Source organism: Dendropsophus ebraccatus, chromosome 2, assembly GCF_027789765.1.
Source record: "Dendropsophus ebraccatus isolate aDenEbr1 chromosome 2, aDenEbr1.pat, whole genome shotgun sequence".
Lineage (NCBI taxonomy): Eukaryota > Metazoa > Chordata > Amphibia > Anura > Hylidae > Dendropsophus > Dendropsophus ebraccatus.
The window spans coordinates 60,055,282-60,072,737 of NC_091455.1; the positions used below are offsets into that span (position 1 = coordinate 60,055,282).

The 17,456-nt window shown below is 44.6% G+C and overlaps 1 protein-coding gene across 2 annotated transcripts in view; it reads right to left on the bottom strand.

Annotated features, from left to right (window-relative positions):
* Positions 1–17,456, bottom strand: part of LOC138784472 (chloride channel protein D-like) — a 120,241-nt gene that overhangs the window by 71,312 nt on the left and 31,473 nt on the right. For both annotated transcript variants that reach the window (XM_069960050.1, XM_069960052.1), the window contains exons 8-10: positions 15,156–15,399; positions 12,371–12,565; positions 7,418–7,509 (exon numbers count right to left, since the gene is read on the bottom strand). In XM_069960050.1, the coding sequence (XP_069816151.1) occupies positions 7,418–7,509; positions 12,371–12,565; positions 15,156–15,399 (531 nt within the window). The remainder of the gene's footprint in view (positions 1–7,417; positions 7,510–12,370; positions 12,566–15,155; positions 15,400–17,456) is intronic.

The window sequence follows — 17,456 nt, forward strand, 5'->3', positions numbered from 1 at the left end:
AAATGTTATATTTTAAGAAAGGGTTTTTTCTATAAGGGGTTTGATCCCTTGAGCTGCTTCCTGAGGGTTTTGTGGTTATATTGTATTAGGTACCCATTACTTGCTCTTAAGTGTGTTTTTGACTACACAGGGGGTCATGAACTATAAGGGAACAACATATGGGGTGATATACTGTACTATAAGGTAACTACACAGGGGCCATCTACTTTAGGGTACTACACATGGGGCCATATACTAAAAGGTAACTACACATGGGGACATATACTATAAGATAGCTACACAGGGGGTCATCCACTATAGGGTGACAGCATAGAGGGGGCTACCTACTATAAAGAAACTGCACAGAGGGAGGCATCTACTATAGGGGATACAAAGTGGGTGATCTACTATAAGTCAACTAAACTATCACAGAATATCACAGTAAGTAATACATCATACTGTTCAGCATCTCCATCATAAGTTCTAGTTTATGCTGCCCTCAGATAGGACAGCCTAAATCTAAAGACAAACTACCTTTAAATTATTCATTTGGATTGTGATAATTTTTCTTTTTTAATTCTCCAGTTTTGTCTTCTTAAAATAACATCCGAATGTCATGTGCAGCAGGTTTGACTTTTTTAAGGTCAATTTGTTGCAAGAAAAAATAAAAAAGCAAAACTTCTGGCAGCCCTGGACCATTAGGGAAGGGATACATGAGAAAATAGGCAGCAAGGAGGGAAAGGGTTAATGTAGCTGTAGTGAGTGTAAAGCTGAAGACCTAGTGCTGAGGTGAGCAGCAATAGGATAGGTTAGAAAAGTAGCCAATAGAAAGTGTGTAGCTGGGGGACATGTAATGAACTGTTACCCAGATACAGGTTTGTGATAGGCTGTTAGGAATAGTGGGAGGTAGAATTAATAAGGGTATAAAATAGGGGTTGCTTGGGCAGACAGGGTCTGTCTGCCAGAGCAACCTGAGGATAGAAGAGCTAGTGAGCTGTGAGCTGTTTTTCCTGTGACTAACCGTGATGGAGGCATTGTTCGAGGAGCTGCGCCGCCGGGCGGATTCTGATGAGCTGACTGCTTGGCTGGAACGGTGTGCTGTGGATCTGGCATCGGGTGCCCATCTCTTCCCCAGGTCGGAGACTGGATCGGGTCCTGCTGGTGCCGCCGCTGTCGCTGCTGATGCCACTGTGATGGATGATGGCGCTGTTCCGGGACCGTTGGACTTTCCGGAGGCCGTGGAGGAGGGAGAGCTGCCAGCCGACTTTGATGAAGATGTGAGGCGCCCAGTTCCTGTGGTGGGATCCCGCCGTGGTGCCAGAACGAGACGCCGCTGCCGCCGGTATTCACCTGTCCCCGTTGGAGCTGCCGGCCGTGTGGAACGCAGGACGGCCGGAAGTGACGTCACTGGAACGCGCCCGGAAACCAGAAGTGCTGCGGGTGCTGCTGGGAGATCGGGCCTGGAGGCCGGAAGTCGCCGGGAGTTGCGGTCATCGGCTGCTGCGGCCCCCCTCCATGCTGGTGGTCGGCAAGCTGCTGCGGGCAGGAGCGCAGGGTTTGCTCCTGGCAGTTCGCTGCCACGTGGGGCTTCCCTGCTGCAGCCGCCTGGCGCTGCCGGACCATCTTGCGGGCTTTCATCGGGAGTCGGAGCGGAGGCGGTGAGCCGGAGTTCCGGGTCGGGTGAGTGCCCCACTATCCCCCTGGCCCTGCCATCAGTACTAGCCCAACTCTCCTCAGTTCTGGTGACCCTGCAGGCTGCTGTTTCTGCTCCTGCCTCCCTCCCTGCTGTGGCTCTTTCCTCTCACCCCACTCCCGCAATCCCTGCCCCCCCTGTACTCACAGCCCCTCCGGTTGGCGGTGTCTCAGCCCCCCCTCCTCTCCTGGATGTGGCGGGGGCTTGGCAGCAGCCAGAGTCAGCACTGGATATGTGTGACTCTGTGTCAGGCGTCACCCCTATTGGCCCGTTTGGGAGGGGGTCCCTGAGACTTGCTACAGGGAGGCGCTTGTGTGTCCCATGTCCCCTCTGGGTTTTCACCTCTCCAGGTCTGTAAAAGATAAGATCTGGAGTGGTGAATTTGTTGACCTATTGTCCCTCTTGCCAGCTGCAAAGGAGCACCCTGTGCGGCAGGATAAGGGGGAGGATGGGTCTGAGGCTGACCGGCGTCGCACGGCTCCTCGTTCATTTAATAATTGGCTCCAAGCCTTTTGTATTTATGCCAGTGTTTTGGGTGAACGTTTTCCTGACAAGTGTTGCAGTTTATTTCAGCATGTAGAGATAATACTTGAGGCCTATAAGCAATTTGGAGGCCTTGGGTGGTATTTCTACGATGAAGGTTTCCGCCAGAAGCTGTCTGTTTTTCCCTCCGTAAGTTGGGGAGTGAAGGACGTCGGCTTGTGGCTGAACCTTATGGCGCCTCAGCGCCCTCCTCCACAGAAAAGCGCTTCAGCAGCGACTGTGACTTTTCGCAAAGGCACTTGCTTTGCCTATAATGATACCCAGTGTCGCTGGCCACACACATGTAAATATAAACACGAGTGCGCTTTCTGTGGGGGGGGACACCCCATGTCGCGCTGCTTTAAGCGAATCAACGCCGCGGGTCAGCCTGCCACCAAGGACTTGGTGTCAAAAGGCGTTGACGCCAGTAAGGCTGGAGAGCATGCGCTGCTGGCTCGAGCGATATCCAAACAGACCGATGGCGCAGCTGCTCCTTGATGGTTTTAGTCGTGGGTTTGTGTTGCCAGTTTTTACTGGTAAAGGTTGCACGTGGGTTGAGAACTTGTTGTCCGTCAGGGAGCACCCTGAGGTGGTCCGACAAAAAATTGCAAAGGAGGTTCAGTTAGGCCGTGTAGCCGGGCCCTTTTCGGCACCGCCTTTTGCGGATTTCCGCATCTCCCCACTGGGGGTAGTGCCGAAAAAAGAGCCGGGGGCCTATCGCATAATTCATCACTTGTCTTTCCCTCCGGGGGGCTCTTTGAATGATAGCATTTCTAAGGAATTATGTTCAGTGTCATATGCTACTTTTGACCAGGCTGTGGAATTGGTGAAATCGTTTGGCTTAGGTTGTTTGATGGCTAAGGCTGATGTGGAATCTGCGTTCCGTTTGTTACCTATTTTTCCTGGTTCGTTTAATTCTTTAGGTTTTCAGTTTGATGGTTGTTTTTTTTGTAGATAAGTGTTTGCCCATGGGCTGTTCCCTATCTTGCTTTTATTTCGAGGCGTTCTCCTGTTTCCTGGAGTGGGTGGTGGCGGTCAGCTGTATGAGGGGCGGCATCACCCACTATCTGGACGATTTTTTGTTTTTAGGTCCAGGGGGGACTAGTGTGTGTGAGGAAGTGATGTGCTGTTTCAATGTTGTCTGTTCCAAGTTTGGTGTCCCTTTAGCTGCAGATAAGGCTGTGTTGCCTACCACTTGTATTGATTACCTTGGCATTACTATTGATTCTCAGTTGGCGGAGTGTCGCCTGCCGGCGGAGAAGGTCGGAAAAATTTGTGAGTGGCTGTACAGGTTGTTAGCTAGGAGATCGGCTTCGGTCAAGGAATTGCAGTCTCTGTTAGGCCTGTTGGCTTTTGCTTCTCGCATTATGCCTATGGGCAGGATATTTTGCAGGCAGGCGGCGGCTCGCATTTCGGGTCTCAGGAATCCGTTGTTGCGGGTGCCGGTGGACGCCGAAATGCGGGACGATTTTGTAGTTTGGTTAGATTTTTTGCAGAGTTATAATGGTCGTTGTTTTTGGCAAGCTGATTTTGTGGATGCTGCGGAGCTGCATTTGTTTTCCGATGCTGCGGGATCAGTAGGGTTTGGAGTGTATTTTGCAGGAAAATGGTGTGCAGCCAAGTGGCCGGCTGCATGGGTTGAGAGGGGTATTACGTCACGGATTGTGGTATTAGAGTTATTTCCAATTGTTGTAGCTTTAACTTTGTGGGGTTGTCGGCTGGCCAATAAGAGAGTGTTTTTTCATTCAGATAATAAAGGTGTTTTATATGCAGTGAATTGTTTGAATTCTTCTTGTCCTTATGTTATTCGTTTAGTGCGTTATTTGGTGCTATTATGTTTACGCTGCAACATTTGGATCAAAGTACGATATATCCCTGGGTGTCGTAATAGTTTAGCTGATGCGCTTTCTCGCTTCCAGTTTCGCAGGTTTCGGGAGCTGGCGCCCGAGGCGGAACTGGAAGGGGAGAGCTGTCCGGCATTCCTGTGGGACCTCATCTGGGCTTGATTTGGGACTTTGTTCAGCGGTCTTTGGCTCCCGGTACCTGGTCAGCGTATGTGCGTGCATGGCGGTTGTGGTATGATATTCTAGTGCCTAGGGGGATTTCTCCTTTCCGACACAGCGAACAGGCTGCTCTGGCCAGTCTGTTTCATTTAATGTCTAAAGGGGTGTCTGTTAGTTATTTGGGGCATTTCCTGGCCGGGGTGTCGTTTTTTCTAAAGCTGTTAGGTGAGCCGCCTCTGCATTCCTCTTTCTTGATCCGACAGGTCGTGAAGGGGTATGGAAAGGACAAGCGGCGGCCCGACAGGAGGTGCCCTGTGTCCCCTGAACTGTTGCTGAAGTTATGTATGGTGTGTCATGTCTGCTGTTCTTCCCCTTTTGAGGCTTATTTATTTAATTTTGCATTTGCTCTCATGTTCTTTGGTGCGCTGCGTATAGGGGAATTGCTTCCGCGCAGTCGTTTTGCTGATGGCGGTTTATTATTGCAGGATCTGACTATTAAGCCACGTTATCTGCGCATCTTTGTCCCTCGCTCAAAAATGGACAGAATGGGGCGGGGCAGGTGGTTACAGGTAGGCGCATTGCCAGGTAAGGCTCTGTGTCCTGTGGTTTTTGCTACTCGATACATGGCCTTGCGTCCTGGCGCTGTGCGGCTGCTGGTTCATGCTGACTCGCGTCCTCTGACCCAGTTTCAGTTTCGGGCCGTTCTTCGGCGATGTTTGCTGACTCTGGGGCTGGAGGAGGCATGTTTTTCTTCACATTCTTTTCGGATTGGCGCAGCGACTAGTGCGTTTTCTCTGGGCTTATCTGAAACTACCATCAGGCGCCTTGGGAGATGGGATTCACAGTGTTATAAGCGCTATGTACGTCCTGCTCTTATGTTATATTAATGTATCAGTTTTTATTGCAGGTTTTATCATTTGGATTGTTGGCCATTCCTTTGTCCGTCGAGCTGAACATAGAGCTGCCGGGCGTTGTTATACATCCAATTTGTCTCTCCCTCCTGAGTCGGCTTCCGTTTATTGGCTCGGTATCGGGGGTCAGCGGTGGGATGGTCTTATCAACCAGCTGCTTCTCCTGTGCAATCTGCGGAGCCGGACGTCATTATCATCCACCTAGGTGGCAACGATGTGGGTAAGATAGGTACTGTTGACTTATTGTTTGTAATGAAGCGTACTTTTGTCAATATTCAGGGCATGTTCCCAAAAGCTAGGCTGATTTTTTCGGAAATAGTTCCTCGCTTGGTATGGTTGCGTTCAAAAGATCTCAAGTACTGCGATCGTATACGCAAGCGTATCAATCGGGCGATGTCCAAGTTTTTGCCTTCCTTGGGCGGTTTTTCCTTTCGTCATGTGGACTTGGAGGGTGGCGTGGCCGGACTGTACCTGGCGGATTGGGTTCACCTTTCTGATGTGGGACTTGACATCTTTAACCTTCATTTGCAAGCAATGATTGAACTAGCGGTTGGTGGGGTGGGGCCGGTTCCGTAGGACGGTTTCGGCCCGGTTGGGGTGAGCCGTTCAGTTAAAAGAACAGGCGTGAACATTGCTATTTATATTTTTAATTATTTAAGTGTAGCCTGAGCGAGCTGGCTGGGCTAGTTGTACTTCGGTTTTTTGAATAAAAATGAATTTTAAAAGTTTAAATATATTTGAAGTTTAATAAACATAGGCCTTTGGCCTTTTTAAAATTTCCCACAACCTTTGTCTTGAGTGAATTTATTTATAATTGTTAAAGAAGTCTGCGGTATTATCTCATGGCAGCCCTGGACCATTAGGGAAGGGATACATGAGAAAATAGGCAGCAAGGAGGGAAAGGGTTAATGTAGCTGTAGTGAGTGTAAAGCTGAAGACCTAGTGCTGAGGTGAGCAGCAATAGGATAGGTTAGAAAAGTAGCCAATAGAAAGTGTGTAGCTGGGGGACATGTAATGAACTGTTACCCAGATACAGGTTTGTGATAGGCTGTTAGGAATAGTGGGAGGTAGAATTAATAAGGGTATAAAATAGGGGTTGCTTGGGCAGACAGGGTCTGTCTGCCAGAGCAACCTGAGGATAGAAGAGCTAGTGAGCTGCCCGCCCACCCTTCCCGAATGTTTTTGTCTTTTCCTTTTTCTTTCTTTCTTTAATTTGGAAAAAGATGTTTTAATTCAGTTTTGTGGGGTGAGCCGTTCAGTTAAAAGAACAGGCGTGAACATTGCTATTTATATTTTTAATTATTTAAGTGTAGCCTGAGCGAGCTGGCTGGGCTAGTTGTACTTCGGTTTTTTGAATAAAAATGAATTTTAAAAGTTTAAATATATTTGAAGTTTAATAAACATAGGCCTTTGGCCTTTTTAAAATTTCCCACAACCTTTGTCTTGAGTGAATTTATTTATAATTGTTAAAGAAGTCTGCGGTATTATCTCATGACTGCACTAAAAATAAGTACTGAAATTAAATTATTCAATTATACAGAAAGTTTTATCCTGCTAAGTCCAGTGATTTAGTTTCTTTGCTATGGCCCAACTAACTAAAAAACTGAATAAGTAATGTTTAATTAAAAAAAACAATACTCAAACACTTTCTACTTTTTTCATTCAAACCCTTTAGTCTTTATAGCCTTCACTTTACTGTATGTTCTTTTCAGTGCATTTACTTGAGATACAGTAGCAGTAGATATTTATCACTGTCAAATAGCGCCCACTAGTGTTACATTTTATATGGCACGCATATTGTAGTGACATAAAGGAAATGATGAGCAGCAGTTGTATGAATGACTGGCACTATTGCAAATTTTGGTGTTGCATTCAGTATAAAAGGCGACCATTACATTCACTAACAGAAAGACACAGCGTCCGGCACTACTAGACCCAGCAATATTTCCTTAAGTGGTATGTGTGGTTTAACAGAGTTTTCAGGGCAAATAGTTGTGGGGTGCTCACTCTAATATAGTTATACGGAAAGTTTTCAACAGACACGCGCCTGTAGATGCGCACTGACGTGTGCGAAACAGCTGTTACACAAGTTACTGGCGTCCTTGCTACTCACGTCAAAGTTTGAAGTTTGACGGTGAGTGCCCTCTATACTCTTATTTTCTATTGTTGAATACATTTACTAACAGGTTACCATACCAATGGCCCAAACTCACCAGTTCTAAATGTATCTCTAAATGCTTATTTTCACTACAATAAGATAATTACAGCGGTAGTAAAGTATTTATTGGCAAATAGTTGTATATACTTACCTATGAGATGAGTTTGTATGGTGGGGCGAGATTGGGTCTGAAGTACACGAGAAGAAATATGGCAGATAGACCGTTACGGTAAGAGTTACTATCTGGAATGAGAGACAGAAGTTTTTTAAGTATTTTGTATTATGTACATTACAATAATGTGGCAAGAAGTTTTCTGTGTGTAAGACATAATATCACTCATAATAACCATCAGGAGGCTGCTTTCACTTTCAGTCATCTATTATACATTGCCCTGTCTATTCCCTGTCACGGATAAATTCCCTATAGGTACCAGAAAATGGTGGTCCTTACGATAACTAATTTATTTAAAAAAATCTTCCGATCTGAGAGTCCTACATACATTGTTCTAGCAATTCCTGTTATTAGCTGACCCTTTATATAATTTGTATTAGTTATATACCCCTTTGGGGAAAAAAACAGACCAAATCTAAGTAAATAATAAACTGCTACATCAGGATATAAATAAAATATTAAAGAGGCTTCACAACAATATTACTGGGGGAAGCCTCTTCTTTTGGTGAGCCTCTGTTAGATCAGGCAAAACACAAATTAGGGGAGATTTATCAAACATGGTGTAAAGTGAAACTGGCTCAGTTGCCCCTAGAAACCAATCAGATTCCACTTTTCATTGCTCACAGATTCTTTGGAAAATGAAAGGTGGAATCTGATTGGTTGCTAGGGGCAACTGAGCCAGTTTCACTTTACACCATGTTTGATAAATCTCCCACCAAAAAATTTTAATTGTAGATACTGGTGTTACATACAGTCTTTCTTTTTCTGACATCTGATAACATCCACGTAATATGTCAAAGAGTGGTGAGAAAGAGCTACTTTTAGTGTACCGAGGATCCAGACATTAGGCATGACCACCAGCACTAGACAATAAAAAAAAATACACTTAGAGCCTTTTTTCAATAGCAAGTTTTCCAGTACTTATCATCTGCTGTATGTCTTGTATTCTTTCCTGTCTGACACAGTGCTCTCCTGTCTGACACAGTGTCCACAGCAGCTGCAAATCCACATTGAAAACCTTTCCTGCTCTGTACAGTTCCTGACACAAACAGAGATGGCAGCAGAGAACACGTAGACTGGTAAGAATACAACACTTCCTGCAGGACGTATAGCAGCAGATAAGTATCTGAACGCTTAAAGGGGTACTCCGGCAAAAATCTTTTTCTTCAAAATCAACTGAATTCAGAAAGTTATACAGATTTGTAATTTACTACTATTTAAAAATCTAAAGTCTTCCAGTACTTATTAGCTGCTTCCTGCAGGAAGTGGTGTTTTCTTTTCAGTCTGACACTGCTCTCTGCTGCCACCTCTGTCCATGTCAGGAACTGTCCAGAGCAGTAGCAAATCCCCATAGAAAACCTCTCAGAGAGTTCCTGTGTCGGACAGAGATGTCAACAGAGAGACCTGTGTCAAACTGGAAAGAATACACCACTTCCTGCAGATCATACAGCAGCTGATAAGTGCTGGAAGACTTTAGATTTGTAAATAAAAATAAATTATAAATCTATATAACTTTCTGAAACCAGTTCATTTGAAAGAAAAAGATTTCCACCAGACTACCCCTTTAAGATTTGTAAATAGAAGTAAATTACAAATCTGCATAATTTTCTGGCACCAGTTTATTAAAAAAAAAATAATACTTTTTTCCGCGGTACCTCTTTAATAAAAAAGTCCATGAAAACCTGTTTAAAACATGCTCTATTAATAATTTAATGTTTATTTGTGTACCAACAACTTCAAAAGTTTGCCCATTTTATTACTTGAAAATAGTTTTCTATACCAGACAACATCTTCAAAGGGAACGTGTCTTCTGAAAATTATCTATTGTTTAAATCAAGTTTAACCCCTTCAGGACCGGGCTAATTCGTTTTTGCGTTTTCGTTTTTTCCTCCTTGTGCTTAAAAGGCCATAGCACTTGCATTTTTACACCTACACCACACGAGCCCTTATTTTTTGCGTCACTAATTGTACTTTGCAAGGACAGGCTGAATTTTTGCATAAAATATGCTGCGAAACCAGAAAAAAATATTTGCGCGGTGAAATTGAAAAAAAAAACACAATTCTTTTTCTTTGGGGGGGCTTCATTTTAACGCAGTGTGTCCTAATGGAGCCGCGTCCCAGAGGGGAGGGGAGATCGTCATGCTGGGGGCCAACGGATCTGCCCCCAGTGCTTCATTCCCGGCCAGTACTTGGGAATAGCGCCGGCACTGATCTATTCATGTAAAAAACTTAAAGCAATGTACCTGGTGGTACATTCGCTTTAAGTGTCTCTTCTTTTATAGGTAGATCATGGGCCACTGAGACCACCTAAACATAGGGGTCAATCCTACAAGAAAACTATGCTAGTTCATAGCTGCTCCACAGCAGCAGAAGAAATAGTTTTCTGGCTTGAGGCTATGTTCACACTGCGTATATGTCCGGCCACGAAAATATTTTCGCGGCCGGACATATACGCGGTAAACTCCGGCCGGAGATTTACGCTACTTGCGGCCGGCTACGTACGGACCGCGAACTTACGCCCGTAGTCTACTTACGCTTCCCGAGCGCCCTACGTAGCGATCTGACAGCGGTCTTTTACTTGGAAAGCTTCGCCTAGCCCCGGACACCCCACAGAACCTTTTGGATCGGCACAAAAAGCTGCAAAAATGAAGAAATCACCACTACGTACGGGACCGCATGTAACGCTACGGGCGTAAGTTACGTCATTTTCGTCCGCAAACAATGGTCTGGTTCATTTTTTACGGCGTCGCGTACGAACCGGGGGTAAGTTTGTACTTAGTGTGAACTGTGCAGCCGTACATCGTATACTTTCCATTGTACGCAAACTACGTAAGTCTCCGGCCGCTTATTCACGGAACGCGCTACGGCCGGAAACTTACGTAGTGTGAACATAGCCTGAAAGTGTAAAATGGAAAATGTTTTAAACATGTTAATATTAACCCCTTTGGTTTTTTCTCCTTGTGCTTAAAAAGCCATAGCACTTGCATTTTTTCCCCTAGAAACCCACATGAGCCCTTATTTTTTGCACCACTAATTGTACTTTGCAATGACAGGCAAAATTTTTTCATAAAGTACACTGCGAAACCAGAAAAAAAATAAACGTATGGTGAAATTGAAAAAAAACGCATTTTGTTTATTTGGAGGGTATTTGTTTTTACGCCATTCGGACTGGGGTTAAACTGACTTGTTATGCATGTTCCTCAAGTCGTTATGATTACAATAATATGTAACATGTATAACTTTTATATTATTTGATGGCTTGTAAAAAATTTAAACCTTTGTTAACAAATATATGTTCCTTAAAATCGCTCCATTCCCAGGCTTATAGCGCTTTTATCCTTTGGTCTATGAGGTGTCAGGTGTGATTTTTTGCGCCATGATGTGTTCTTTCTATCGGTACCTTGATTTCGCATATACGACTTTTTGATCGCTTTTTATCACAATTTTTCTGGATTTGATGCGACCAAAAATGCGCAATTGTGCATTTTGGGATTCTTTTGCGCTTACGCCATTTACCGTGTGAGATCAGTAATGTGATTAATTAATAGTTTGGGCGATTACGCACTCAGCGATACCAAACATGTTTATTTATTTTATTTTATTTTTTTATAACATGGGAAAAGGGGGGTGATTCAAACTTTTATTAGGGGAGGGGGCTTTTTATTAATAATAACACTTTTTTTTTTCTTTTACACTTATACTAGAAGCCCCCCTGGGGGACTTCTAGTATAAGCACTCTGATCTCTCATTAACATCTATGCTGTATAGATATACAGCATAGATCGATGAGATCAGCGTTCTATTGCTTTTGGCTTCTGCAGCCAAAAGCAATAGAATGCCGAGCCGGGATCAGCGCCATTACGGCGCAGACCCCGGCCGGCACCAGACACGGAGATCGCTAGTGATCTCCCCACTAGACAACAGGGAAAAGCTGCAATGAAGTTTTCAGATTCAGCTGTCAACTTCGACGGCTACATCTGAAGACTTAATTAGCGGGCACAGCGGCCGTTTTGGGTTTTTTTTAATTACAGTGTGTGGACATACCCTTACAGTGAAAGCTGACACCACTACATAGATCACGGGTCTCCAAACTGAGGCCCTCCAGCTGTTGCAAAACTACATTTCTCATCATGCCTGGACAGGCAAATCCAAAGCTTTAGCTGTCCAGGCATGATGGGAATTGTAGTTTCGCAACAGCTGGAGGGCCGCAGTTTGGAGACCCATGAGGTAGATTATACAATAGGAGCTCCCCTCCCCTGTAGAATGAACTTTGCAGAGATCTGTGCCTATTGTGTCTATGTCCATGGGGCTTTTTGTAAATCACCTTTCTAAATGCCTTTAAAACCAGTTCAGGCAAAATTGTGTCCCCAAAATAATGAACAAAATTTTTTTTAGCAGAAAATAAAAACAGGTTAGATTAAAAAATATATGTTTCAGAATATGGTTTAAATCGGCAAAAAAACCAACCTAGACAACATTCAATATGTTCTCATAAATCTTTGTTAAAACACACATAGGCTATGTTCACACTACGTAAGTTCCGCAGAAATCACGTCCGTTGTTACAACAGCCGTGATTGTTGCCGTACTTATGTAGTACTGCAGGCTGAGGCAATCTCTGCCCGAAAGTATACACATAGACTTACACATAGACATGTCAGCTTTCTGCGGTCGCTAGTCCGTAAAAAGCGGCCGCAGAAAACCCTGTCAATGCACACTATGGAGCGAGTGGCTCCGGCCGCATGCTCCATAGTGTGCAGTGGGGAGTTCTGATGCGGGAGGGCACGGATGCGCCTGCATCATAATTAAGCGGCGCTAAAGATCATCCAGCCGATCCTGCAGGGATGATCTTTTCTGAGACCGGCCGGGTCACGGAACGACCGTTCTCTTACTTAATGTGAACATAGCCATAAGCTGTTTCTAAGTTACTTACCATTAATACCATTGTCTCAAGCATCTTGCTCAGCTTTCTTACAAGTTTGTTGGAAATTGAACCAAATATCTTTCCGCGTAATGTATTGATCTTCACGTTCATAAACACAAAGAGAGAGCCCAGCAGGCCCCCAATAATGCCAGTGATGATGGTTGGGATAAAGGCCAAAACACTTATATTCAATAGATTTCGCACCTTCAGATAAACAGAAAGAAATGCTGTTAATCTAGTGACAACAGTCCTGTGTCAGTTTACATCACAATGTTCAAGATCTGAAACCTTCCTAACTTTAATTTAGGGGAACTTAAAGCGACTCTGTACCCACTTTCCCCCCTCCCCAACTACTTATACCTACTTGTAGCTCATGTGAAGTCCATTCTTCTAGTATGTTTGTGGACGCTGGTAGAGTTTTCGTTCGGGTGAAAAAAGAAGTTTACTTGTGGAGATGTTGTGTCTAAGAGGCGGGGCCGAATCCCCTGGCGCCGTTTCTATGACGTGAGAGCTCAGCGCCGCCTTGTTGCGAGTCACGCAACGCCACGCCCAGTGTTGGCGACACGCTTCTTCGTGGCCCGCCTCCAATGTGTTTGTAATCTGCCTCCCCATGTTCCTATCGCACCTCCCATGTCAGTCTTCGTCCACCACGCCCCTCGCTTACGCTGTTTACGTCCCTTCTATCCTCGGCGTCGCAGCGCATGCGGTGTAGAGCGCCGTAGCGCTCATATCCTGCCCAGTGACGCAACCGGATACGTGCGCTACGCCACTCTACTGCGCATGCGCTGCAACGCTGATAATAGAAGGGACGGAAACAGCGTAAGTTGAAGGCGTGGTGGACGAAGACTGACATGGGAGCCGGGACAGGAACATGGGGAGGCAGATTACAAACACATTGGAGGCGGGCCACGCAGAAACGCGTCGCCAACACTGGGCGTGGACGACGCGCAGCGTGACCCGCAACAATCTGACCTCTCACGTCACGGAAACGGCGCCAGGGGTTTCGACGCACGGCGCAGGCGCAAGAAAACAACTTCAGTAGTGAGGGCAGACAAAGGGCGGAACGAGAGAAGGAGGAGACGCAGACCGGGACCACAGAGGCTGCGCTTCACCTGGGCACGAAGGCTCTCGGCCCCGCCTCTTAGACATAACATCTCCACAAGTAAACTTCTTTTTTCACCCGAACGAAAACTCTACCAGCGTCCACAAACATACTAGAAGAATGGACTTCACATGAGCTACAAGTAGGTATAAGTAGTTGGGGAGGGGGGAAAGTGGGTACAGAGTCGATTTAAGGTTCCTATATACTTTATCCCACTGGCAGCAGTGTAGGTTAGAATACAACACCAGGCTATGTTCACACTCCGTAAGTTCCCCAGAAATCACACAATTTCTGCGGTACTTATTTAGTGCTGCCATCTAAGGAATCCCGGACGGAGTGTATACACATAGGATACGCTCCGGGCAGGATCCCAAGTAGCGCCACAAGAAACTGACATGTCAGTTTTCTGCGACCGCTATTCAATGAATAGCAGCCGTAGAAAACCCTGTCAGTGCACACTATGGAGTGAGCCTAATTGGGTGGATGTAGGGAAGATGTCCCAGCTCACCACACCTGATTCCAAATTTGCACAACCCGGTGCTCGGATAATGTGAGTTCATCACAAGAACACGAGAAAAGCAATTCCAGTAGCTCGGGCACGTCCAAATTTTCTTTATTCAGCTTCGCAAAACAATAAAAACCCACGCTTGTCACATTTGACTCATTTCGATCCCATACTGATCTTAATCATAGGATGCTATAATTTAGATCAATGCGTGATCAAAATGCATTAGATGTGACATGTGTGGGTTTTTATTGTTTTATGAAGCTGAATAAAAGAAATTTGGCAGAAAAGTGCCCGAGCTACTGGGATTGCTTTTCTCATAATTGGGTGGATGATCTTACTTAAATAGGAACCCTCTGTTTCAATAAACTTCGCATAAATCAGTAGTTCAAAGGAATATATGAAACTTTTAATATATCTTATCAGATAAAAATGCTTGCTTATACAGTTAAAAAGCATCTTCCCTCTCCCCCTTTTCTGCTAAATTGTCATATATTGAATTGTCTATCCTGATAGGAAGGTAGGAAAGTGAGTAAACTGAAGCACATGCCATGTCTGGAGACGATGAGAATAACAGCATTCAAGGAAGTGTACAGAGGGAACCAGCTAAATAATAATATCATTGAAAGCCTGTCTAGGGCTATGTTCACACAACGTCGAGAATAGAGAAAAGGCGGCTGATTTCGCTATTTTAAAAAACGGCCATTTTTGCCGCTATTTAACTGACTGCAATGGCAATGCATTGAAATTAATGGGAAGACGGACGTCCAATGCACACAATGTATTGAATAACGGATGTTTTTACCATGGACGTCAAAATAATGAACATGATCATTATTTTTTTGCAAACACGGTTTTTCTTTTGTCACCGTTTTTTCTCCGTTTTTACTAGTAATTAGTAATTCCAAACTAGAGTAATGTACCAGCAGCCGTCATTGCAGACATCTAAATGACGTCTGTTATTTCAGACTCAAAATGACGGACGTCATTTTAAACGGAGCTGAAAAACGTTTTGTGAACATAGCCTATATCTGTTTAGGGTAATCTTCGGTCTTCATGTGGGTACTCTGGCCGGGACATTTACAGGGAAACTCTTCCTAAGACATATGGCTACACTTACTTTTGGCCTTTTACGAGGACCTGTAGGAACACTGACTAGAACTTTACTCTGTATTGTTAATACATACCCAAAATAGGATCCTCTGCTCAGCTTTGAAAAATCCAAAATAGCCTTGATACATAAATCCCCCAAACGAAGAAGAGAGAATCTCGGTAGTGCAGGTTGCCACTAGACAACAGAAAAATATTTGCCAGGCCAGATTAACGTCCCAGAAAGATGCCGCCTCCTCCAGAGCAAAGAGAAGCCCGCCAACCGGAGCGCGAAACACAGTAGCAACACCGGCTGCTGCACCAGCTGTAGCGAAATTCCGCCTGCAAAATAAAAAGAAGCCTTAGCTAATATCCAGCACTATCCAAAATGGTGAATTGATTGATGATGGGGTGCAAGCATAAGAGATCAAAATAACTGCTTCAACATATAATATTTCCAGGAATCCGCAGCACACAGCTTCAAGTGAATAGGAACTGTTTTATTCATACATAATAATTTCTTGTCCTATAAGATAAGAGGCATACATACTTGATGGTCACATACTATGCAGACAGAAATACTTCTCTATATACACTTTAAATGGCCACCATTGCCTAGAACAACTTCCTTCCAGTTAAAAGCCTTTAATGAATATGTCAACATTAAGAATGAGCAAATTTACAGTACTACAGTTACAGTTACTGTGCTACAGTACAGCGTCAGCTTGTCAGCCTGCTGCCTTTAAACTCCTTACCACTCCATGCCGCTAAGCTCCACCTGCCAGGAAAAACGTCACCCAGTTTTTCAGGACTGGATCCAGCTTTTCCAGGAACCCAGAGAGGAGCAGCAGAGTAGCATTGAGTTAAAAATCAGCAGGCTAACAAGCTGATGGCTAAGACTAACAAAGCACTTTGCTTCGATAGTACTGTAAATTCGCTCATCCCTAGTCAACATATTTGTATATGACTTCAATTACCAAACATTACTCCTTAGCCTTTAGAGAAAAACTGCTGTCCACTGTCTGTTGTTAAGGAAATTCTATCTCTGTCAGCAGAGAGACCAAGACAAAACACAGGAAGTGATGACGAAAGGCCGTATTACACAGCCCGATCACTAATGTAAGCAAGTGACAATCTGCTAGTTTGGGACCCGCTTACTGAGCCTATTACATGGTTCGATAATAGTGCAGGAAAGGCTGTATATATACCTGTCCTATTAATCTGAAGAAGTCTGATGACTATGAAACACGTTATTTGTAAGGACCAATAAAGTGTGTGTGAATAACAGCCTGCGCAGAAGGACCCTTTCTTTCTCCATCCTTTTGGCTGTATTGTTAGCAATGTCCATGCAGCCCTTGCCTTAAGCATAAAATAATACATTTTATACATACCTGTCTACACTTCCCAGTGTTCTCGAATCTGCCCTCTGCCCACTGTAACTTCTGAGACAGGCTCTAAAGTGACGGGCCACTTAGCCAATCACTGGCCGAGATGGGACTGCACCACAGACAGTGATTGGCTGAGTGGGCTGTCACTTCAGAGGCCGGCTCAGAGTTTCCAGTGGGGGCACCGGGGAGTGGGCAAAACCTAGAAGAACACAGAGGAGCGTGGACAGATATGTATAAAGTTTATTTATTTATTTTTACACATTCATCAACCATCAGCCGCACATTGCTATTACTCGTAGCCATGTGTGGTCAGTAGCCGATGATCTCTCAACATGTTGAAAGACAACAGTCAGCCGATGATCATTTGTTGGCTGATCGTTGTCTTTATTACACTGAGTGATACTCAGCAAGATTGGGCAGATTATCCCTGTGACACGGCCTTTAGGCTTCATTTACACATTCAGTGATTTTTCAGGTCCGCATGTAGGTTCGCTAAAGTCTGTAAAAAAAAAAAACTAAATGTGTGAATAACACAATACAAATCAATAGGCTGATCTGTGATTGTGGAACCCAATCACAGACAACGTTGTGGGATGTGTGGATAAGGCCTTAGGGTCATACAATGGGAGAGCCTGACTGAAGGCATGTGTCCTGAACCTGTCTGCCTTCTCCAGAGGGTCTGTGCTGAGCATGGAAGGTAAATCCATGTAGTTGTAGGTAACTGTCCCATGTGTAAACACTTGTGTTCCTACTATGTACATAGTGCCGTCTCCTGAATGTAATCTCTTAACCACCCCTCCCTTTAGTCATGATCCTTATCAGCAGTTGTTCAATTCTTAAGGCCCTATTACACCAAGCAAATATGGGCTGTATTTGTCCGACTATCGGCCATTACAGCCGATAATCACTTGGTGTACATTTTTTTAAAAGAGTTTAATCTTCAGACGAGCGCAGGGGGATAATGATGCAGTTCTGGTTATCTGATTGGTATTGCAATATCACTACCGAGGA